Source organism: Tetrao urogallus (genome assembly GCF_951394365.1).
Source record: "Tetrao urogallus genome assembly, chromosome: 3".
In the NCBI taxonomy this organism is placed as follows: domain Eukaryota; kingdom Metazoa; phylum Chordata; class Aves; order Galliformes; family Phasianidae; genus Tetrao; species Tetrao urogallus.
Window position 1 is genome coordinate 32965668 of NC_136815.1, and position 25885 is coordinate 32991552.

Consider the following 25885-nt stretch of genomic DNA (forward strand, 5'->3'; position numbering starts at 1 on the left):
GGATTTTGACATTTTGCCTTAGCCAAAAAAATTTTGCTGAAGATAATATAAGCTGCATAGTGTAGACTATTCTGTAATGAAATTTACAGAAGTCAAATAGGGCTTCAAAAACAAACAAACAAAACAAAACAAACAAACAAAAAAACCCAGCAGATGTAATTTGAGTATTTTCGCATACAGGGTTTTTTATACAAAATATGTGATGCAGAGTCTTTATTTGCAAGGTCCTTTCTACAACCACAATTCTCACTTCTTTCACTTTCTCTCTCACTCACCTCACTTCTCTTTCACCTTTCTGCTGTTCCACAATTCTGACTTAAAGTATCTGCCTTTATTTTCTGGGATGTCTCCATTCAGCAAAAAATCCTGACCCTGTAAGTTACTTCTTGAGATTAAACTTCTTTATCATGAATACTCTAGGATCATAAAAAAGAATCATAAAAAGCCTTGGTTGAAGGGACCTCGGAGATCGTCTGGTCCAACCTCACATCCTAATGAATTGAGACTGGGTCTTTACTACAAAGATAGCTAAGATGATCTTACTACCAGAAGTCACAGCAGCAGCATGCATAGCAAGTACTGAAATAACGAGGCCACTATAATTTAGGCTGCTGGCGCATGGATGGGCTAAACCAAATCCAGAAGCTGCTTTCCAAAGTTGTATGCAATGATAATGTGTCTTCTTATTAGGACTGTTGTTATTGTGAGGGTGAACAAACTTGCAAGTATTTCTGAGCAGCTCTCCTTCCCAGGAGAACAGGTTGCAGGAATGCAAGGAGAGGTTTGGAACAGACAGACATTTGTGGGAAAGCCTTCTGCTCAAGTACATCTTCCTTATGGGGATTTTAACATAAAGTACTACAATGTGACAGTCAGGTAAAAATTGTGAGATTTCTCTGTAGAGCTTATGGAAGAATATGGCCTGTGCATGTGTATACAGAAAACCTTCTGGCTGTTATTTGAGATCTTCAGAGAGTAGCTTGCTAGTAGGAATATTTCGCTAACTGTATAAAGGCATTTTCCTAGATTAAAGAAAGTTTTTACAGAACTGAAGAGTTCCTTGAGACTACAAGAATGTACAGTTTTGCACATCTTGGTCATGCATTGCCTTTTTTCACCAATGACAGACATTTTCTTCTTTTGTTAGAGCAATATTTCGATCCAGCATCTGGATTAAGAATTGTTAGAACAATATTGCAATCCAGCATCTGAATAAGAATTGTGCTTGTAGATTCATTGTATTAAAGTGGCAGGGAGGGTGGGAGGGACAAGAAAATTAGATTGCTAACATTAGGATAATGCTTTTCTCAAATGGATTAGGCATTTTGAGAATGAACTCTGGGAAAACTGAAGGACTCTTTGTGCTTCAGACTCTGTAATTCTGTTTCTCTGGCAAACTCCCTCCCATAAGCATCTCAGCAGCACTTTCCATCTTCCCTTGTGCCTATGTGCAGTTCTGAGAAAGGGCAGTCCTCTTGGAAACCAGTTTTTCCAGGCATGTCTGTTGACTCTAAGGAATAGCAACATGAGCTCATTGATTTAAGGCAAGCAAAAGGAGAAATTGGATTTATGTGATGTTAGCTTTTTTTCTAGCAGGAGCAGCGTATACGTGTCCCTTTTCTGTGCAGGCAATCTGAAATACTACCTTGCTTTCACTTCAACGTGTAGCCTGTGCCACTTGTTTCTATTGCTACTGTCAGACTACTGAGGGGCCATAGGTACCCTGTGGGCCATAGCTGGGGGCACTGGGGACCTGAAAGCCCATCCCTTCCCACCATCCCAGACAGAAGCCCCAGGCAATGCCAAGACCAGGCTGGGAAATGGGTCTGCAAGTGGGCCTGGCTTAGTGGGGCCCATGGCCAGCAGGACTGGGCTGTGAGAAGTGGGGACCACGCCTGCTGTGAGTTTGTTGTGGTGATGGCCCCAGGGGATTAATGAGGCCCTGGGCAGGATTGGGGAGCCCTGGGGTGGACAGAAACAGCATGAGCTGGGGCAGCCCTCAGGGCCCTGGCAACCATAAGCTAAGGAAAAACATATGATTGCTTACACTGAAGCACTTGACTTTAATTTCAAAGTCATTTTGTACATAGGAAACCTCTTGACCTAACTGGCAGGTCTGTGGGATTCAAGACATAATTCACCTCCTGGGGAATCCATACTGCAGTTTACCATAAAACTTTCCAAGAGATTTAGCTTAGAAAACAGCCTCTGCATATGAATGTACATTCAAGCTCAAGACTTAGCCCAGCCAGCTTGGGAGCCCCTGCTATGTTCCTTGTGCTCCTGAAAGCAGCAGGTTCAGGGTGCCAGCCCATTTTCTGTGATACATCACCTACCTCTGTAGGGTGGAGGTGCCATTGGGCAGTTGGTTTTTAGTGGCTTGTTGGGTTACAGGCAGAAGCATCCCACTTTCTCTAAAGCATGTGGAGATGCTCAGCCAAGCACATCCTGACTCCTATCTATATGAAAATGCAAAGCAGACCAAGGCAGAGTAGACTTGGGAAATGAGTATTTGGGGCCACAGACTGGGAAGGCAAGAGGCTGCCTGCTACTTGAGTTTATTCTGGATTCAAGCAAATACACTAGTTAGAGAAAAAGAACAGATGAAGGAAAGAAAGATCTAGAATGAGAGGCTTAAGATTAAAAAGAGAAAGAACACAGGAAAGAGTTTTGCAGTATGTGCTAATGCAACTGTGAAGTACAAAACCAAACCTCACTGTCTTCTGAAACAAACAAAAGGAGAGCAAAGACCATTGTTTGGGTTTGGGGTGGGTGTTTTGTTCACTTTTTTAAAAACTGTAATCTACTCCAGCATGAGCTCTCGCCTTGGCTCTGTATCCTGTTGGTCTGGTATTAATAAGAACTTCACTGTTTGTTTCTGTAGAAGGCATCTCTTAAATGCCTTTAGTCTCTCAGCTACAGATAATCAGACGTTCTACAGGAATTAGCAAGAGTGGTGAACTCTGACAAACCCTAACCACTGGTCACTGCATTTCAAGTCAAGAAATGGGACTCCTGTGCACACTTTAGGTATCAGATAAAGAGCCACAGAGAAGTGCCTGTGTTGTTACTGTAGTGGAAAACTTGGCAATAGATATTTGCTACAGATACAGGTTACAGTGGAATCCCAGCAACTTTAAGCCTTACTCTGTGAAAAGGGCCAGAAAAAAAGTCCCTGGGAGTGGAGTATAGGAAAGCAAAAGGAACTGAGAAAGGAAATGGAACTGGTTACATGTGGACTACTCTGAAGGCAGCCTGCAAGGATACATGAGTCTAATGGAGCCTGTAATTATCATATATAACGTATTAGACCAAAAGAGCCCTTTGTGGAATTTAAGAAGCAATATCCACTGACTTTCTAATGAAGTACATTAAATATATGTATGTGTTAACAAAGAGCATTTAAATTTGCTTCACTGAGTGAGCAGCTATTTCAGGAGAAGTAAAATTCAGATATCAAATTATCCAGATCTCAGATTCGGAATTTTACCATTGTTTTGAAATTATGAAATATGTTTCACAGGCTGCTCTTCAAATTAACATCAAAACTAGATTCTATTTCAGTTTAGTGGAAGCAGATGAGGATTCACATTACATCTGGTTTGACTCTCTTCACTCCAACAAATGCTGCCATTTGATCCTTTCCAATGATGTATAACCTTGAAATGCCACTCACACAACATTTTCAGAAAACAAAATACAAGAGATGCAACTTTAAGGTGCACTATTCTTTGTATCCGTTGGAGATTTTGTATTTAAAGCCTAAAAAACTAGAAAATTCAAGGAATGTAATGAAAAATGTTCAAGAAGAAAAAAAACAGATTGTAACTTTATTTAGAATCCAATGACAAGTAGAAAGATAAAGTCTGTTGAGATAAAGTATATTCCCCTAAGGGAGTGGCCTTATCAAGACTTCCCATGAAAGCACAAGTAGTCTCATATTTTGGAAGTACACCACTCTCTACCGTCATCATTTTCTCCAATTCTCAAGAATATATCCTTTTCAGGAAAAAAATGGAAGTCCGTCATCTTGTCTTGATTCAACAGGTCTGCATTTCATATGTGAATTAAGGCATTCTCTTTCATAGACTGCCTAGGCTCTTACTTTTTTGAAATGTTTAAAATCTGTGGGCGTGTCTCAAAGTAATGTTGTTATTCTTTGAATATGTGCCAGCTTATATTGCATTGCACATACCCACATTTCTTTAATGTGAGAGCATTGTGCATTTTTTTCCAGGTTTAGCTATGTTACTGACTCCCTCCTCTGGGACAGAATCTAGCCAATACCTTAGACCTTTGCTGAGAAAACGTTCAGAATTACTTCTGCCTTTTCTGGATCATATCAATGTTTCTCGATAAAGTTTAGTTCAGGCACTGACTTTGCTCAGACACCCACAACGGCTCTCACCTCCATCCAAATGTTCTCTAAGAAGGAGCTGTCCAAATGGACGTCTCTGAATCCCTGCTCATCTTGCCCCTTAAATATAGGCCATGATAGTTGTCTTATCTCAGAAGAATCTCAAATCTGGAAAAAAAGAATCAGTATACTTCATATACTTCATATACTTCAGTTTGTGAGATGCATGGCTGAAAGTCCAAATTCTGAAATGTGTGTTTCCTATGATCCCAATTGTATGAGTTTCCAAATTATCCACCACGATGTGTCTATACTTCGTAGTGCAGCCAGGAAGCAAAACAGGCAGCCTCAGAAAGAAAAATTAAACGGAGGGGGGAGAGTTTTTTAAAGTGACATTGATATTAATTGCTCCCAAAACCAGGCCTGAATCCCATCTTTTCACTTCATAGTAATGAGCTAAGAGAGACACAGAGACTGTCCAAGATGCAAAATGACGACACCTGCCTGCACAATGCTAAGTTTGAGACTGATTTATCAGAAATCTTGTGGGATGGATACTGCCAGTTAGGCAGCCATTAGGCCTGTGGACCAGGCTCCAGAGACCAGTTTTTACCAGGAATTTTGCATGGTTTGAGGCGTCAGATTCTTCCTCAGGAATGTTTATGAAGTGCTTGATTGTGAAGGCAGGATACCTAAAATAATAGGGCATACATATATAGAACCAAAAAAAGACAACTGTGTGACCAGATGCAGGTCTAAGAAGGAGACCATGATGACAGCATGACTTTTAAAGAGCTCTGGTTATTTTTCAGTGCTGGGCAGACTGCATGGTTAAAAGGCCATAAAGCTGTAACTTTTCCTGCTTTAAGAACTGCTGAAAGCCAGTTTAACATTCAAACTCATTCTGCAAAATTCCTCAGTCTGTGTCCTGATGGACAAAACACCTGTGGGATACTGCATCAACAATCAGAGCAGCACTCAGTTCATCAGCCCAGTGTTGATGTTCACTGTTAGGAATCAGCCTCACCTTCTCAATCATTTCGGGTACTGCTGAACTACATCAAAATAAGGTTTTACGTAAAATAGGGTAAGGTTTTAGGATTAGGAGATTTATTCTCCTTTGCTTTCCATAAGTACCAGAGTCTCAAATGCTGCCTTTCTCCCTGGTGATGATGAGATTCAGACACCTGTTTCTGAAGTGTGTGAAAAACATCCCGATCTCAGGGCTCTGTAAGTGTGTTATATGAAGCAACACATCAGTGTTTGTTAAAGATTAAATACTTGGTCTATCATTTCTCAACAGACTAAAGTCTTTGAAGGTACAGATGAAATGGCACATTCCCCACAGTCCAAGATTTCAGAGTTCATTTAAAGAATGTTCACTACACCTTTATTTAGGGACTCTTTGAGATCATGTACTTAGTTCACCCTCCCCATGATATACTTTCCATCTCAATTTTTTTCGAGTTTTCTAGGCAGAAATTTTTGCAGGAATGCAAGTATAGATTTGACTGCCTCCCTGTGTGGCATACATTTATTTATGCCACTCCTGACCTGGGGACCTCTGATCTTAGCGTATCTTTGAGTATCGGCTCTCAGAAATCTGAAGAGCTTCTGAAATATCCCAAAGTGAATCAGAGGCATGCAAGGCCAAAACAAATACTGCACCTGCAGCTTTTCTTCCTTCACCCTTTACCTGGATGTGCTCCTTCTTTCCAAGGTCTTTTCCCTTCAGCCACAGCTCTTCAGCTGATGTTGGCTTGATTTGATTTTTTTTTTTGTTGCTCATTAAACCACCATACCTGCTTTGTCTATGAAGTATCCTCTGGGCTTTCCTCCTGTTCATCAGTTTTCAGTTCCCTCCTGAAGACCAGAAGGCTCTACAGGCTTTATCTCGTCTCCTCACAGCTCCCTGCCTATGTGTGAGTGGTAGTGACTTGGTGAGGATGGGGCTCTGCACCTGTGAAGGCCCAGTCACCTGGTGATGGATCTCTCTGCAAATACTCTGACAGGTTTTTTCAGTATAAATGTAATAGAATTTTTGGTGCTTAATTTTCATTATTTGCCAGACTACAGTTTCCCCAGCTGTCTTTTTAGCTGTCTAACCTAAGAAAAGAAATATCATCTTCTCTGAGTACTCCCTGTATATCCATTATCTGGGGGAAAAATCCATCTGTTTCATCCAGCAGCATCTATATTTGAAACACTCAACCTTACTTATCTTTAGCTCATTCTTTTCTGTCAGGAACTTCTGCCTGAAATGCTGTTTGTTTTTGCTCCATCAGAGAGTTCTCCTCTTTCAGCCTCTTCCCTCAGTACTTCATTCATCAGCCTCTCAACAGCAAGAGCCACTAGTGCAAATGCAGAATCTGTTTTATCCATAGGTTGTTTTTTTTCTTCTTCCAAATACTGTTCCTGCCATTTGAAGTTTCCATGCCATAGTCACACCTATCTATGTCTAGGTTCTGCTGCTACTCAGCAACCCCCCTCCACTCCACAGCTGGTTCAGTTTTGAACCTCATTTCAGCAGCCATCTTGCATCCCACTGAGTTTCTGCATCTCTCCAACACATCCGTGCTACTGAAAACAGTTCACCAATTCTGAGGGGTAGGAAAATAAAGCAGCAGTGAACACTGCCAACAAGACTGGGCCTTCAGTTGTGATGTTTTGGTGTTGTTTTTTTTTAATGGATAGAACCTAAGCCAATGCCAAAAAAGATGGAGTGCAATACCATTGTATCACCACAACGAGGCATGTGATGCATTGTTTTAAAAACAGCTGTAGCAAACTAGTTCTGTGCTATGCAATGTTGCTTCCTTTTCATTTGGCACATAGTGGATTTTCCCCAAGTTCTACTCAACATTACTGTTGTTAAGATAAGGTCCTTTCCTATGATGTGACAATTTCATGATGGCAAAAAAAAAAAAAAAAAAAAAGAAAAAAAAAAAGAAAAAAAGGAAGATATTTCTGGTTTTCCTTTTCCAAAAGGGAAAAAAAAAACACCCTTATATATTGTATTATTTCCTTTCTGCAATTTCAGTTATTCAGCTACAACCTCCTAACTATTCATGATCGTAGGAAGGCAAAAATTACTTTTCTTGTGCTTGCAGCTATTCATTTTTCACAGTGTGAATGCATCTTGATAAAATAAAGGTAACTAAAGCTGCCTTGTGTTGCGGTAGGGACTTTCCAATGACACTGCTGGTGAAGGCCTTTGTGCTGCTGGGTGTGTTCTTCTTCAGTGCATGAAGATTACTCACATTTTTGTTCTAATGTATTACTTGTCCTGGGGAAGAAATCCTGCATTATATTTTAGCAGTCCACTCCTGAGTGATGATGTTGAACCAAGAAGTTGTATCTTTAAATTCCACTAAGATCTGCATAATCGTGTCTGGCTTCTTCGCACAAGATGCTGCTTTTGCTAGAGTTGTCCAGTTCACACTGGGACATTCTTTAACATGTCAGTCATATTCTTGTCCCTCTGCCTCTTTTCTGTTTCAGTGTAATCTCCATTTCCATCCTTAAGTAGAGGCATAAACAAGCTCTTGGTATCCTGCAGGTCCTTCTGTTTTGTAAACTTTTCAGTGAGCTCTCTTCTGAGTTCTGCAGAGTAGTTGCAGCACACCATTAAATTTCTTTGTTGTTTCTGGATTCCTCCTGTTAGCTATATTTTCTGTATATTGCCAAAGAGGAAGAAATATATTTTTTTGAAATAAACAAAGAAACAAACAAATAATTGTTTCAGGTTACAGGCACTTTTCAAGCTTTGACCTTTAAAGTTGGACTCTGCTATAAGATGTTTGGTTCTAGATACTCATTTGTGTCTTCTCCTCAGTAATGGGCTTTCCACTCTGCCTGTGATCTGAGTGCCAAAGCACGGCACTAGTAGTAAAAAGGAAAATAAAAATTAAAAGATCTACTGTTTCCAACTACAAAGACAGAGAAAACAACTGACTTGCCAAACTGATAAAATGGCCATGAGTGCCTGAATGGCGGATTACAGTATAGCCTTATTAAAATGTAAGAAGTACAGAGAATAGTAAAACATTGCACATTACCACCAGAAGGATGTTTTAACTGATAACTTCCTAAATGGGTAGAAGAGCTCATCCTGCTTTATCAGGAGTGGTTTGATATGATTTCTGTTAGAACAGCAATAGAGCCAATTCCCTGTGCTAAAATAGTAACAGGTTAATTCAGCATGAATGTTAAATTCAAAACCAGAAATAACATAAGCTCACTGTTACCTTCAATTTAATAACAATTAATTGGGGAACAGGAAATCGTTACTAAGCTCACACACAGTTTCAGAGTTTTCCTCAATCCTGTCTCCTTGCTTTGTCCTTCTGAGTAAATCCCCTTGCTTTATTAAAAGCACAACTGTATCCTAAATCCATTTTAAACTCCTGCATTTTATTGCCTTGGCTGTTTTGTTTACTTCATCCCCTGAATTAAATTTCATATGGACCAGATCCTCAGCCAACCTAAACTGGCACAGGTCTATCAGCAACCACCACTCTCTGCTGATCCAGATGATTGAGCCCCCTCCTATTAATCACCAGTCGTTTCCCCCATCCCCCAGGCAGATTGCTTGCATGTTGTTGGCAGGGTTCCTGCATCATCTGTTCATTCACTAATAACTCTATTCAGCATTTATTGGGCCAGCCCTGCTCTCTGCACATTCAGCAGCAAAGCTGCTATTGATTGCATGATGGGAAAGCAGAATCAAGTTCTATGAAGTAGCATCACTTCGTATTCTGAGAGGTCACTGCAAACTACAATGCAGTTAATGCACTAATGGCTTATATTCCTTTTGCTTGTGCCACGGTGAGGAGAAAATGTTTCAACGCTGTTAGGAGGGCCTCATGATCATTATTTGGAAGATTTGAGAGTCACGTTCCAAACGATGAGCTGTGTGCTGTGCTCCAGGAGCAGCACACCTTGGTGCTCATAAGGCATGTTGCCAAAGGCCTCCGAGCTAAGGGAGGTAAGGTTGTGCAGCCAGTGTTGCCTTATTATGTGTATCAAATAAAATTGCCAGATATAAATGTACTGTGAAGGACAAAATAATTTCAGGAACAAGGATGTGATCTCATACCAGTTTATAGTACCTGTACTCTTGCTTTCTGTGAAAAAGAAAGCTGTACCAGGTCCATTATATTTTAAATGAGATGGTACTCAAAAAGGTCAACCAAATTATTAAGATAAACCATATATGCTTTAAAGAACAGAATTGGATGATTGATATATTTGGCTCTAGATCAATTTTAAGATATAAAAGTTTGAAAAGTATTGCTGGGAACTGTAAAACCAAAGTTTCTCATAGTATTTCATCAATGATGGCAGCTACTAAAATGATACAGAGTAGCTTTAAAAAATGAAAGGATGCTCAACATTTTTCAGTCTGTGTTTTGTTTTGTTTTCTTTTGTTTTTAAGTGGTGATTCTTTTATCTAACAAGAAAAAAGATATCTTTCACAGAATTTAAAACACATTAAACATGAAAAGGTATTAAAATGTTTTCATTATGTCACTTTTTGCAGATTTGGAAAGGTTCTGAAATTTTTCAATTTTTCAAAATTTTTCAAAATTTCAATTTTTCAAAGGCAATTCATGTGATTTTTAAGGAATGTATTGCCTTAAATTAATGAATTATCTGTAGTTATTTTAAGGAATGATTTTATAAAGTGTTTTGTAGAGTTCATTCTTCCAGCGTTCTAGTTTACAGTACATTATATATAACACTCCAGTGTAACGCAATGCATAATTACAGATGTAATTTGCAGTGAAATAATAGCATACATATTGAGAGATACAAGCAATATGCCAGTTCCATTGCCTCTGTCACATAAATGCTCATCACAAAAACACAAGCTGAACTGTATTTGTTAACACTGGCTAAAAAAAAAAGAAAAACATTAAAAAGTCAAGGAAGTGATGTGTGGTGACTTTTTTCCCTCCCTGACCAAATTTCTTCTCCCTGAAATAGGCCTGATAAAGAAGTTTCATTTCCCTAGAGTCCCATTTTGGAGCACACCTTCGTTCAGTTTTCACTGCAGTAACAGAGTCAGACATGTTTAACATTCTTGCTTACCTTATAGGCTTTTAATCCTGCTAAGATTTAAGTGTGTGGCAATACACAGAGCATCCCTGCTTCAATATGTGTTTTTGGCATGCAGAACATCAATGAAACAGAGCCTTTGTTTTCATAATCATTATTTCTGAGTAACCATTGCTTTCAGTTTTGATGAAATTACTCTTTTTTACTATAGCTGAAGTTCCCTGAACACCATTACTATTATCCAGATGTATTTGTAGCCTTTCTGTTGCTTCCTTAATACACAGAAATTGAATTTAAATGCCATACCTTTCCGGCTAAGAATCTGGGAAATTGATGGCAAAGGGGCCCTGAGACTTGTGACATCTGCATTGGCCAGAGTTACTTTTTTCCAGTATCCCCATGGCTGCAGCAAACTGCTTTCAAAAGCCTGCTGTCCTCTACTTCTCCGCTGTGATAACCTTGCCCTAATTCAACATCTCATCCCACTGCATGACAGAGGGTAATGAACAAGTAATGAAGAGTCTCATTTGGCCCTCAGTAAAGAAAAAAACAACATTCACACTCCTCAAGGAATAAATTCTAGCCCCAGAAAAATCCAGTGGTATAGGCATTTTGTGCAGACATCCCATAGAAGGCATCCATCAGTCCCAGTGGCAGCGTCAATAATCCAACCAGCTGCATGGATTGGAGCCCAGAAGTATTGAAATCCTGCAATTTGCACCGTTCCCTAGCACTTGTCAATTGAAAAGCTTTTAGCTTACTTTATCTCAGAACAACTTTCCCAATTGTGCCCCAAACACATTTCCTCTGGTATCCTGAGGGCTAGAAATACTGCAGGCCAGAATCACGGCAGCTGGAGGAGAGAAGTAATCCTGTTTTCTCTCAGAACCCAGTGGCAATGTGCTGGGCTTTCCAGCTGTCAGTGAAGCACTTCGTTCCCTGTCTTACAGAATCAAGACTTAAACTGTGAAGTTTGATGCCTAGATATAAGCAGAGACAGTTTTTGCCACAGCAGGCTTTCTGAAAATGGTAAGGGGCTCCACTGATGGCAAACAGAATCACTGAAGAGCTTCTCATTTTCCTACCTAGACTTTCTCCACTAACCTTCATACCTGAGATTCTCCAAAATTACAGGGTTTTCTAAATTGTAAAGGAATAAGATGCCTGAGCTGATGATTTTGAACATAGTAAATTACTTAAATGCAACAAAATCTTATGCAGAGTGAGCCTTAAATTCTTTTTAGAGATGCTTTGACCTCACCATCATTACCTTATGGAAGCTAAACAAGCTTCCTCAGTTAAGGACCTGTTCCACAGTCTCTCAACCTATGTAAAGAAACACTATGTACTTTTTTGTTTCTATGGAATGTGAGTTGTATTTTCTTAGCTATTGAAAGGAACAGAGAAGCAGAGAGGATATGGTCTTTTGAAGACCTTTTTTATGTGTACACATGCTCCCTTTAATCACGTTTCCAAGAATATGTCAGGCTTTCATGTACAGCTCTAGGAATGACAGAAGGGAGGAAGATCAGGCCACTATGCGGCCAAAGGCTGAGTGACCATTTAGCCAGTACCACATTTAACCTGGAAATTATTTTTGGTGTGGAAACTACTTTATTCGGCTTATCTTCTTTAGGCTCTTCAGACATACCAGACTGATCCTGCCATGAAAAAGATGCTAACTCAGCTGTATTTCTATGTCATGCCTGTATTTAATGTGGATGGATACCATTATAGCTGGACAAATGTAAGTACTATCACTAGTATTACTCAAAAAATTATTCAGACAGGAAGACTGAAAGCTTATTAAACCATTCAAAGGTGACTTTCTGTATAATCTCACTCATCACTCTGTATCATGCAAAATCGAAGTAAATTAATTCAGTTAAAATATAATACTGGAAATGATTACTGGGTTGAGCTTTTGTGTGTGTTTGTTTATGAACAGAGAGATTTCTGTCAAAATATAGCAATACTACTAATTAACTATTTTAAAACTTACCTTAGGATCGGTTCTGGAGAAAAACAAGATCAAAGAACTCCAGGTTTTGGTGTCATGGGGTTGATGCTAATCGCAACTGGAAAGTGAAATGGTGCGGTAAGTCTGGAAATACTTTGGGCCAGCAGTTCAGATTACCCTGTATTTAATTATCCAACACAGTAAGTAGGTTAGGTCACATCTGTTGTGAAGTGTTCTCTTTTCCATTGTCAAAATTGAAGCTTCTTTCTCATACCACCATGAGGCAGGGCTTAAATGTTCCTTCTATCTTAAGGAAAAAAAAAAAAAAAAAAGTCCTAAACTTTGGAAAAAAGTATCTCATCAGAAAAAGAGTGTTTATGGTATGTGTGGCAAGATTTAAAAACTGCACATACAGAACTATTCTGTAGTTCTGCAATATAACTCATTCAAAGCACAGTATTGAGTTTGGTCCATCACATTTCAGAATCTACCTGACCACAACTTTAGGGAACATTTTAGATTTGTTTTATTTAATTTATCTAAACTCTGAGATGAACTTAGTTTTGGAAACAAATTTGCTTTGTTGGCCTCGTAGAGAAATGTCTGAAAACATTTTAAGGCTATTATTGTTAGTGATTTGATGAAGAAAGAAGATGCTTTTACATGTATGGAGATCCATTTTAAAGCTCCTACAATTTCTGCAAATACTTTCATAAAAACTGACCATCAACCCATCACCACCATGCCCACTAACCATGTTCCCAGATGCCACACACCTACACATTTCTTGAAATCCTCCAGGGACAGTGATTCCACCACCTCCCTGAGCAGCCTCTTCCAATGCATCACCACTCTTTGGAGAAGAAATCTTTCCTAATATCCAACCTGAACCTCCCCTGTCACAACCTCCTTTCAGGTAGTTGTAGTGAGATGGGTGTCAGCCTTTTCTATCAACTACTAAACTTGTATCTGTTTGCAGTAAAGAGAAAACAGACATGGAAGCAGTTACAGTTGTTAGATGAGAAATTCTCTTACAGAATATAGCCCTGCTACCATGATCTTCAAGGCAACTTTATGCTGCAAAAATAATGTAAAAATGAACCAAACTCCTACATCACTGTTACCATCTTTTAACTAAGCACATCAGTCACAGCTGGAGGTATTTTGGGGACATATGTTTACTATTCAGAAGACAGCCAGCAGCTTAATTGGAGTGAACATTCTTTTACATAGTCTTCAGAGCTGTATTATAGAAACCTATCAGTGGGATATTAATATTCACACTGTGTATTTTCTTTCTAGTCCTAATTAATCTTTTTTTGGTTCAAGTCATTCTTCTCCTCCCTCTCCCGTATCTCCTGTATTAAAAATTCTCTCCTGTATTAAAAACACTCTCACTCCCAAAAAAGTATTTAAACTCAAACATTCTTTGCTGAGTCCCAGTAATGCTTATTCATTTTTTGATAAAAGAAAAAGAGTTTTTCCGGGCTGAGTGAAACTATAACAATACACACACATTGTGTGTTTCAATCCACTGCTTGTTGCATTTCTTCCCTGCACTACACATGAAAGACAAGTCCTCGCTCTTTAAAAAATAAAAATTCTTCCAGGGTTGCTCACCATCCCACTAAGCACATGCCCTGCTTCCTGCACCAGACCCCAAATTCCACCTTACTCTCTATTTCAGCAGAGAATAAAGAGCTCTTTCATGGCCAGGGCTGACTGGTGCTCAGAAGATCCTCACCCGGAGCCCGTGTTCTCATTAATGTAACACTAAATGAAGCAGAGAAGAATCTGGATCATATCACACTTTGAGACTTGTATAATCGTGATGCATTTAAAATTTAATCCTGCACACACCTGTAAAAATCCTTTAATGCAGTTCACTCGTACTTAGAGTTCGCAGGCAGGCTTGATCTTCCCACTGGGCTCCCAGCAAAGCCACGCAGATCCACTTGGAAAAGATAGCATAGCATCTCCTTTGGTCTCCTCTTCCCATCTAGTGCAGGGATTTGATGTAAGCTTTATGATATTGCTTCTGTATTCCCTAGGGGCTGAAAAAAGGGTTATATCACTTATTGTGACAAATGTCACTGCAGCCCCCTGTGCCTAAAATAGCATACAGAAATTGCAGCCAGGCCTAGGTGAATACTGACTGCAAGATCTCTGGGGTACAGATGCTCTCTGATATACATATGTGCAGTAACTAGCACAATGGTTTAACGTTCTTGAGATAAATCACAGAATCACAGAATCATAGAATATCCCGAGCTGGAAGGGATCCATAATGATCATCGAGTCCAACTCCTGAAGCAACAGGTTATGAGACAACCTGGAAGGGGAAAGGACAACAAGTCATTGTTTTGCATGGCAGAAGACTATTCTGTGCCTTGCCATCAGTCCACAAGATCACAAATTTAAAATCAGTAATTAGTTACAAAGAATTAAATCAGTTCATATGGCAAATCCAATGAAGAAGTTTGCATCCAAAGTTCCCAAGAGAGAAATAGTAGGAGTAAAAGTTTCCAGTATATCCCAATTTCCAGTGCACCTCATTGATCACTGATGACAGAGCTCCACTATGGCAGGAGAAGCGGCTGCAAGGAAGTTTAAGAATCGTGCTCCAGTCATCTGTACACCCAGTCTTGCTTCTGTAGCCAATCAGATTTTGTTTTACCAGTCTCTGCACACCTTTCTTTTGCATCTTTGATCTCATGAGGTATATCAGAGGATACCTGCCCTCCCCCAGTTACCAAAATAAGGCAGTATGATGACATTTTATGCACTTCCATTTTCTTCTAGTGACTATAACTCTGAAATTTTGCAGGAGTTGATAGCACTGTTTCTTTTTTTTCCCTTCTTATTACTTTAAAAGAACTTTCAGTATGAAAATTGAGGATATCCTTACACTGTCCATGGGCACCATTGAAACTTGGCCTCTTTACCATCAGCCACCTTCACTCAAGAAGAAGCATTAACTACAGCTTGGATTGCAAGTGGCTCATGATAGTAGGCTGAACAGTATAGAGAACCTTTTCTTCACTAGAAGTTACTAAACTGAGTCATATTTTACTACTGGGTCATTTAACAGTAAGATTGCAGGATTATGCTGTTTATTAAGAAGGAGGCTCATTTTCATGGTTCAGCATACAACACTGCTATGGGAGATGAAGCATCCATTTAAAAAAAAAAATAAAAAAAAAAAAAAGCAGTGGCTCTGCAGGCTCTGTGAAATAGCTTTCCTTTAGCTATATTATCTGACAAGACATTGAGGCAGGGTGCTCTTGAGATTTGGATGACATGTTGGCCATCTGTTCTGCAGGGAGGACACCATCTGCCCTCAATTTAACACTCCCATATCCACTGCTATGTAAGCACTAATACCTTTTGATATCCTCACCTGTGGCCATTGAATGATAGCCTCATTTTTCATATTACAAATGAAGGTGCAGTATAGGATACTTTCACTTTTTTTTTTTTTTTTTGCATTAGGATGATTGCATAACCGCGTTCTATTTCATATTATTATGCATTCTCACTCTCACTGCTCTTTTCTTATTATTTGAAGATGGAAGTACTTACTATACAAAGAAAGGCTAATAAAACACTGCTTTTGTAGTCCCTGATGGCACAAGAGAATGTCACAAACAAACTATTATTATTCTGCAGGTCAAAGTAAAACGTGGCATTTTGAAATCACAGTGGATAAAAGAGTAGCATGGATTTGCATAAAAATTGTTCTTTTAGGCCCAGGCCCTCAGCTGTAAATGAGACAGTGGCTTAGAATCAGAATTGTTAGATGATAAAGGAGCCACTGCTATGTCTTCTTTTCTGAGTTTCATCTTTCACTACCTCATGGGATATTACATGTAGGCTTTGCTTCTGTAGCTTACTGCCACCTGAGCAGGATGATGTGGTGAAAGAAATCCTCACAATTGAACCCCTGCCCCTTTTTGAAAGAAAAATAAGCCCTGTGCAAGCTGAGATGATTTCTAATTTAGCTAACCAAGCAATCTTCCATGCATCACATCATTTTTTTTCTCATAGGGTTTGTAAGAGTAAAAATAGTCAGGGAATTTCTCCTGTTTTAAACCAGTCTGTAAGGTAATGCATGTTGAGGTTAGCTACCTCACTGTAGCTATCACTTTATAAGTTCGTAAACGAAACTACTCTTAGAGGCTGGATTTGTCCTGGCAGTGACTAGTGACCGGGGCTCAGTTCTCTGATTTCAAATAAACCAACTGAAACCTTGAAATGGTTTTAACACAAACTTCATGCTGGAATGCTATGTAGAGTGCCCTTCGTATGGAAAGTTACTGAACAAAATACTGAAGAAAAGTGAGGTCAGACTCCCCTTTTTCTGACGGATTAAAAACATGACCTCTGGGAAGCATTGTATGGAGCTGGCCACTTGGCCACTTGGTGCGTCTACTAGATGAGCAGATTGCTGTACTGAGGTCCCACTGGCTCATGCCCATCAGTCACATGAAAGCAATTTGTTTATTGCTTTTCATGCTTTTGCACACAGGTCACTCGGGCTGACCCTCAGAAATTCACTCTGATTGTTCACCATCAGCTTTCTCATTCCATTCTAGATGAAGGGGCCTCACTTCACCCTTGCGATGACACCTACTGTGGTCCCTTCCCTGAGTCTGAGCCTGAAGTAAAGGCTGTTGCTCATTTTCTTCGCAAACATCGTAAACAAATAAAAGCCTACTTGTCCTTCCATGCATACGCACAGATGTTGCTGTACCCTTATTCTTACAAATATGCAACTATTCCAAACTTCAGCTGTGTGGTAAGTACGTTAGCGCTGGGGAGAACACAATTCACCATATAGCATTTTTTTATACAGTTTTGTTCTGGGAGCAGAGTTTTTCCATCCATGCTCTTCACTTATTTAATACATAGCAGTATGAATTCTGGATCTGCTTGCAATCTCGTTTCTGATTATATAACCTTCACTTGAATGAGTCAGCAGTAATTTGATTAAAATGGTATAGTGCCTTCCATCCATCAGTTCCTGCAAATTACCTGATAGCATAAATCCCTGGGTTTTAATCATAGGTATTATCATTTTATTTAATTTTATTGAATTAACAGTAAGAAGAATTATGTAGTTAAGTACTCGGGCATCTATCTGGAATTCTGTCTGTTCATGCTTAGAACAGAAACGCAAATCTGAGTGTGATTTGTCACTCAGAACAGAGTGACAAATCTGAGGCACAAAGAAGATTGTCTTCAATTTTATGACCAAAAAAAAAAACTTAAAGTGGTTTACATTGATCCATTAGAAGAGAAATCTGGTAGATTTCACTAAAAATAAAGCTTCTGTTGCTTTGTGTATCAGGTATAGTGTTTTCAGCACTTTACAACAAGCAGTTAATTAACATCAAGTGCTTTGGAGCTTTTGTCTATTAGGAGAATAAATTAATAGTGTGGATTTTGGTGCAAGCCCATTGATCTATGAATACATACAATTCATGTATTCCATGCTCATCCAAATGCAGGAAAGCTATTCACCCTGACTGCAGTTAGCCAGCCTCCTCTGCACAAAACCCTCCCTTTAGCCCATTCTCCTAGGAAAGCATTGCTTATCCTTCACTTGCTGTTTGCTCCTGCTAACAGGCACCCATTGCAGCAATCAGTAGCAAGCCCCCTTCTTTTGCCCTTCAATTCTTGGTAAAATTACATTGTCCATACATCTCTCATTTTGGTCTTGAAAGTTACGGTGACATTTAGCTTACCAGTTTAAGCTTGTTTACTTCAAAAAGAGCTTAACTGCATCTTAGATTTATCCTGTGCAGAATAAATGATGTGTTAGTCCCTGGAGACTCACTGAAGTTTCACTCTGCTGCCCTCTGAGGAGGCTGAGCAGCAAGCACTGCACAAACTGAGTTTTTTGTTGGTTTATTTCTGTTACAACACTTAATTGCATGAGTTACCAAAATTTCTACTTTGTGATATCATTCTTGGGAAACAGAGAAAATCAGAAGTTAGCTATGCAGTCAGTGAAGCTAAAAATATAAGATCCTTGGGGACTGACTGTGAATAAATCCGTGAACCTTGTTTTTATTCTTCCTTCTCCACCCTTTTTTGGGGAGTAGCAAAGGGAAAGAAGAGCCTGCTAACTATTACTTACCAAAAAAAAAAAAAGTACACTTGAAATTTTAAACCCCAGGATCTCATTTACTTGAAGACCAGCAGGTGCAGGCATTCTGGTTTTTTTTAGAACAGCCAAGACAGAAAAGCACAAAGACGTGGTGTTAGAAACAATCAGCATTTCCTCTGCAAGATGATTGCTGGCTATCAACAACACTCAGACTAAAGTAAGAAAGCAGCAGACAGTGCCATGAAATTCATCCCAAGGAAAAGGAATCTCTAAGGGTTTTCACACACATCGCCAAGTCTTTAATGCATGTTCTTATTGCTTGGTAGCTATTTCCATTCTGAGCAAGGTGACTGTCCGTCAGTGCACACACTCTGACTTTATATCCACAGCTGTTAGACTAAGGGAGCTCATTTCTGATGAGTGCCAAGTGTCCCCTAAGTTTATGAGACCTTGGATCTTTCAAGCTTTGCATCAACAGGAGTGGTGTGCAGACCTAAAGCAACAAAGAAACAGTTCTGGACAAATGGAAGTACATTTCCATACCAATTCTGAATATTCTGCCAGTATTTTGAATCCATCATTATTTTTACTACAATGAGGCAAAAAGAACACGGAGGTTGGAATAAGGAACTGAAGTAATTTCCTGTTATTTAGAAAATTCAGTGAGGATGTTAGAGTGAAAATGAATGGAATACTGTTACTTATTAATTTTAAGTTTTAATATTTGCCAACAGCCAAAGGCTCCATCAGCTGGTGGCTCCTTTGAACAATCTTTAATATTTGAAGTGTCTCAAATGATGACTTAGGCTGAGGTTTCAGGTTCTCCAGTTCTCTTGCAGAATTACAGTGTGTTGGAAAGTGGCAGTCCCTGTTTCCTGCTGCTGATGGAACAAGCTTTGCTGGTCAACATGGACTCTGTACAGAGGACTCCACATGTACAACAGATAGAGTATTTGGTGTTAACAGAGGGGTGCAATTAATCCCAAGCAAAAGAAAGGTTGTTTCTGTCTGGGTTATATCATTCTGGAGAGCTGTCAGTTACTGTTTAGATTAAAGTGTTCAATTATTTAGAGTGGCTTTGAAAGAGGAGAGCTGTGTACCGATCACAACATGCATATTCTGTTCTAATTTAGGCATAAGTCTCTTATTAACACTCTCCTGAAATCTGTTCTTTTAAGAAGCTTAAAATGTAAATCATACTTCAGGACTGAAGAAAACAAAAAAAAAACAAAACAGCAGGAACATTTATTCACCTAGAGGGTTTTGAATTTCACCTACTGTTTGTTCCCTTTTTTCCCGTGCCGTCATTTGCTGTACTGTTTACAGTGAGATTAAATGACACAGCTGAGCTTGTGTATCTCTTCATAAATATCTGACAGTTCTGAACGGAACTTTCTCCTTTACAGCGCTCAAAGGCTAGTTGGTTAGGTATATTCATGGTATGATCTGCTTGGCACAATGCAGATCAGCAGCACAGTCCCCAGTTTCGGCTGCATTACCCAGCAGTGGCTGTGAGCAGCAGCCCTCAGGACTAAGAGCCATGGGGGAACACCCACCTGCATGCCCTACATACTGGAGTGGGAACTACCCAAGTATTTCTTCACAGTGATTTCAACATGGCTCACCCCTTTTCTTTCATTGCTCTGTAAGCCATGCAAGGAGCACTCTCCTTTGTGGCTCTGTTCTCCTTTCCAAGGCACATTTACTGGGACATCTGCCATGGCTGCAGCCTAACAGGATCTGACACCCCCTGGCTCGTCAGGGTTATGTGTGTGCCCTGACTCACGAAAGTCAAGGCATCCGCACGTGTAAATGGGGAGCAGTCCCAAGGACAGCACTTCTCTCTGCCTCAGGCCTCCCATCACCTTCTCATGCTTGCTATGGGTGAATCAGAAGTTACCCTTCAGCAGCATTTGGCTGCCACATCCCAGCCCTGCACTGACCTCAGCAGGGCAACTTCTCATGGAGATAGGATGGAAATGAGGGGTGAATACACCAGGCCACAGTCTCCAGAACAGAAGTCCTGCACTAAGAAATGAACTGAACAAATCCAGTTTTGCCTAGCGGAGTTTCATAATGGGGTTAAAAAATTGCTCTTTGCTTTGTTAAGAGCAATTCTCATTGTAAAACTAACTGCCTAAAGCCCTGCTTGCTCACCAGTGCCACCAGTGAGTAAAAATAAATGTGGGTTGTTTTATGTTCCGGAATGTCATTTTAAAGCAATTTTCTTTAGCTTGTCTGTTGGAGAGGATAAAGATCCAAAACAGGCATGTCTGTACTGGTCAAATCATATACTAAGCCAGAATTCTGACTCCTGACAATGGCAAAGGACTTGAAGTTCAGAGAAAGTGAATAAACTCAAGGCAGGTACAAAGTAATCCTTTCCAATGCACTCATCCATGTTTGCTGAATAGCAGTGTAAGGACCAAATTCATCAGGACTTGCATAAACTGAAGACTACAGCTCTTCAGTAAATAAAAATACTTAAATACTGCAGCCCACAGAGGTTCAAATTCCAGCAGTTTCTAGCTCCAATGATGTTCTGTATAAGGAGATCACTCTGCATTTTCTAGGTGTCCCGCCTTCACTCTACATTCTACACGATCTTTATTCTGAGAATACAATATTCATTTTCCTTTCCAACATTTGCACCTTTTCTTTGTGCTTGCTGGCACTGTTCATTATGACCATCAGAATTTGCCTTGGACCAGGCCTTCTGCATCCAGTTTTACAGAATGCCATAAACCTCCCAAATACAGTGCCTCCTTATGGATCTTGAAATACAGACACTGATTTTCCTTGCACAGTTCTGAATCTGCATTTCTCCAACAGTGGAAATAAATCTCCAAGCCTATGTCATCTGGTCCTAAAGGAAGTTAGACCAGTCGTGAATATTCTCCAGTCCATCAGAGATTCAGGAGAAAAGTTTGCCTTTTTCCCTCTTCCCACTCTGCTCACTTAACCACTCTACAGTGTAGTCTTCACTCACACAGTAGAAATGAGGTTTAGCAGACAGGGAAATATATGTGCAGCTGTTGGCAGAAAAATGTTTGCACAGCTTTTATTCTGCCTAAAAATGAGATTCTTTTATCCCACATCTCACACGTTTCCAGCATTCGTTGTGTTACTGAATTGGTAAACATACACCTATAACTACAGATATTTAATGGCTGATCACTTACAGTACAGTGAGTTTATATATGTCATGAAAATACTGAATCAAGTCCTAAGCATGTCAGTAAAAATAAATAATGTATTTCTCGCTTAAAATCACTTTAGATTAGCTGCCATGGGCTTACAGAACAGGGCACTGCACCAGTAGTCAGTGACACATAGCTCAGTTTTCAGCCCCAGTGCAGTATTTAATTCAGAGTCTAATTTATGCATTTGTTTTTTCTCCTCCACACAGGAATCTGCGGCCTATAATGCTGTTAATGCTCTTCAGTCTGCCTATGGTGTAAGATACAGATATGGTCCTGCATCCAGCACTTTGTGTGAGTTTCCCTCTGATGCAGGTGTATGACTATCTATAACAAGAAGACCATCTTTGTTATAACAAAGGAAGCAAACACTGTTTAAATGAACTTTGCTCCTGTTGTGCATGGTGAGAAAGGCGGAAGAAGTTTTGTAACTGACTCAGTCAGTTGATTGCGGTATGATTAAGCCAACTGATGCAATAAAAGAGATTAAAATGCAATGCATTTCAGAGAAGAAATCCGCCAAGTAGTGTATTCAGAAAATATAAAAACAGATTTTTCTTTTATAAAAGATCTTTATCAGATATTGCAAATGCACTGCAAAGTTGTGAAGCATTTGGGAGAAAATAATTCAAAGTAGTTTTCATTTTTCACCAATGCTTTCTCTTGCTCTCTGTGCCCTTGTGACAGATACAGCCATTCAGAGAGCTCATTCTAAAATCTAAGATGATCTCTTTAAAACCCAGGTTTCAAATTTCTCAGTGTTTAAATGATGATAACTGACAGCAATGGTATCTGTATGTAAATATCTTTCATTTTTCAGAGATTGATTTCAAATGCACTTTATCCTATAAACAAAATGTCTTTAAAATATGCCCTTGAAATATATAATGACATTTGTCAGACAAGCTCTCCATGCAGACAGAAAAGAGGAAATGATATTAAATAGGTTTCAGAGAAACCTATCATTCTCTTTACTTAAACTATGAGGCCTGTATTCACTTGGCAAAGATAAGAGACTGAAAAAGTGAGGAACTTAAGTAAATAGCAAGATCTTTCACAAGTAATCTCCTGCATCTCCCTTGCTGTTGCTGTGTTTCGGTTGAGGCTTTACGTGTCACACTTTATCATGGGCCCCCATCTCACAGCACAGTCATCATCTTGTGCTCATTACAGTGCAGTTGTTTGCTGTGTCGAAGGAATAGCACTGTGAGTTAATGCTAGAACTGCACAGAGGAAATCAGGCCGCATGGGAGATGGATCTTTATATAAATGTAAGTGTCTTGAGTAATCAGCATATGGAGATAACGAAAAGCATAAGAAACACACTTCCTCTGGAAGGTTTGTTAATATTAGACACCACCTATGCAAATGCTCTCATGCTGTAAGGAAGTCATGAGACAATGAGACAGAAATGAAAAGAAATCTTAGAAGAACTTTTAAAAGGAGAATATATTTTATCATCTTTCTTCCTTCTCTCTGCTAATGAATTGACTGAAAAAAAGCTAAACTGAGGAGCATGCAAGCAAGTGTCCAGCTGGGAGATCTTTGTGGAAGTAAAGCTTTAATGCACTCACTTGGAGACAAGAACCGTTTGGGGCTTTACACTAAAAGTTCACTTTATTGAATTTTCGCTTTACTCAGAGAAGTCAGTTATTAACTTTTGTCCTGTGAAAATCAAAGGTCTAATCCTGTATTGGGCTGACCACCTTTCACAAGGTTCTGGCCATCTCTGAAGAGTGTTCAGGGTCAGGGAGCAGCAGCTTGAGTTGCAGGTGTACTCACAGTGTGCTGTAGATAAAATGCCACAAAAACTTATCTATCTCGCGCTTTCAACATGACCTGCATTGAAATTGTTTTTTTTTCAGTAGTTGCTGATTCTCTATTTCAGATGTGAGTTCTGGCAGCTCTATGGACTGGGCCTACAAAAACGGCATCCCATATGCGTTTGCGTTTGAGCTGCGCGACACCGGGCACTTTGGATTTTTACTCCCTGAGACACTGATCAGACCAACCTGCACAGAGACCATGCTTGCAGTTAAAAATATCACTTTTCATCTGCTGAAGAAATGTCACTGAGAGCTATTTCTAGGCTCTGGAGCTGAGAATTTTATTTCCAGAATTAATGCCTTTCAGTGAATTTATCATGCTAAGCTTGGCCTATAGAAGCCATAGAAGATAATGGGAAATATGGTATTGTTTCTACTAGGTTCATATGGCTGGAAATGGAAAAAAGTCCATGAAGTTGATATACTATCTTAGCTATCCATTTGATGTAACATGCTTAGTTCTTTCTCGTGATAGATCTCTGACAGGGACTTCAGTGGGGCAGGCCCAGGGCCACATACAGATGCCTGAGAGAAAACTCAGTTTCCAGACTGTCACTGGCCTTACTGCTTTCCCGAACATAAAGACTTCCCTTAGCAGAGTTTCTCAAACCAGGGGATAAAGTTTACATTCATGTATATGCACTCTGCGCCCCAGCATGGGCCTACTTTACTGCTATATGTCTACAGCAGTAAATGGCAGTGTGGCATAGAGTTCCAGCTGGCTGTGCTACAGGTAGCAAAGCGGCTTTCTTCTGCATGTATGCATTCATACGTATTTGCACTTCTGTGATTTCTTTTCATATAATGTGAGATTTGACCCAGTGTTCACTTTAGCCATTAAGAAATATCTACTTTCCAACGTATACATTGGAATGGACACATTACCTTTGAAAATGTAACTTCCCTAGAGACACGTAAGAATTATAATGAAATATTATTGAACTATACACTAGTGCTATATGGAAGGACAGTAGGTGACAAAGCAACTTGCCACAACATGGAGCTTGGAACCAGGCAGGCAACAGGCTCTTTTGGATTTTGCTGTAGTCAACCTATGTCCACTTCCATCAGCAGAGGATATAGATTTAAACTGCAATTATGATGCTAAGTGATATTTTATTCATTGGTAACCTTGCAGTGAGTTCTGTGACTATGTGGCTGTTCTTGGAAGTCATATTTTTTGCATGCTTTAAAGGAATTAATAATAGATTCTTAAGTGGGACAGAGGTGAAATCAGAAGCTTTACAGCTGAAAGAGAATAAGCACCATGTTGGAAAGAATAATTATGTGAAAAAATGTAACAACTTGTTGGGGTTTTTTGGGTGCTTTTAAAATAGTATTTTTTCATCATATTATAACTGCAAAAGCATATATTTTACTTTATTATTTTTGAGTTTAATCTTTATTATTTTTGAGTTTAATCTTATGCCATAACAATTTAAATAAGATGTATTTGTTAATAAAATCATCAGAGGCTTTTGAAGTATTCTTCATATTTTATTTCACTGTTATGGTCTTAGTTCATGGATTTAACAATTTTCCTTATTTGTAAAACACTTCTAATATAAAGATGCAACACTTGAAAAAATCTACATCCTTGTACATGCTTGAACGTAGACAGACAACGGACAAGAAGTATGAGACTGGGGAGCACTATATTTTAATAAGAATACCATTGTCTTCAGGACTGCAAAAGGCAACCAGTTGAGCAAAGATGACAGAATCTCATTCTCTGTAAATGTAACATTTTCCTATTAAAGTGTATGTATTTTAAACAAGTTTTCTGAAAGCTAGTCCAGATTTAATTAATTCAGACTTGCCTGAGTGAGTTTCTAATCTGGTTTAATTAATACTTAGAAACACTGAAAATATCTACCCACTGGTCATCTCCCCTTTGCTTATGACCATAATTTATAAATATTTTGAAGGCAGCAAGAGCAACCTTTTGCTGTGTACAAATTCTTGACCAGCAGTTTTGATTGAGTGTAGGTAGTACTAATTGTCAAGAGTTATTCTGGATTTAGGCAATGAGATCAAACTATTACAAGGACATGTGGGATTGAAGTGAAGGACAGAAGGTGTGAAAGATGCCTAACCAGCATAAGGCAGTTTACCACTGCAGTGCTACACTACAAACTTTTCCACATATGAGCCAGGAAAAAACAGATGTGAAGAACTGATTCCTGTTCATAGTTTAATGGTTCATCACAAGAAACATTTCAGCTTTATCTCCATACCGTCATATCTCCATTGGTACTGAAAAGTACTTGATATTAAAAGAAAAGACAATAAAAACAAAACAACTATTTTAGTTTAAAAAGATCCTAACATTTTAGATACAGGTAACCCTGTACAGGAATAATGACAAGT

At 39.2% G+C, this 25885-nt stretch overlaps 1 protein-coding gene across 1 annotated transcript in view; it reads left to right on the forward strand.

Moving 5' to 3' along the window:
- CPA6 (carboxypeptidase A6) overlaps positions 1–23765 on the forward strand; it is a gene marked incomplete at both ends in the record, with an annotated part of 86477 nt that extends 62712 nt beyond the window's left edge. Inside the window, 5 exons of the mRNA XM_079534044.1 lie at positions 12054–12164; positions 12425–12515; positions 16973–17175; positions 21899–21983; positions 23578–23765. Coding sequence (XP_079390170.1) covers positions 12054–12164; positions 12425–12515; positions 16973–17175; positions 21899–21983; positions 23578–23765 — 678 coding nt within the window. The remainder of the gene's footprint in view (positions 1–12053; positions 12165–12424; positions 12516–16972; positions 17176–21898; positions 21984–23577) is intronic.
- Between the last annotated feature and the right edge of the window lie 2120 nt (positions 23766–25885).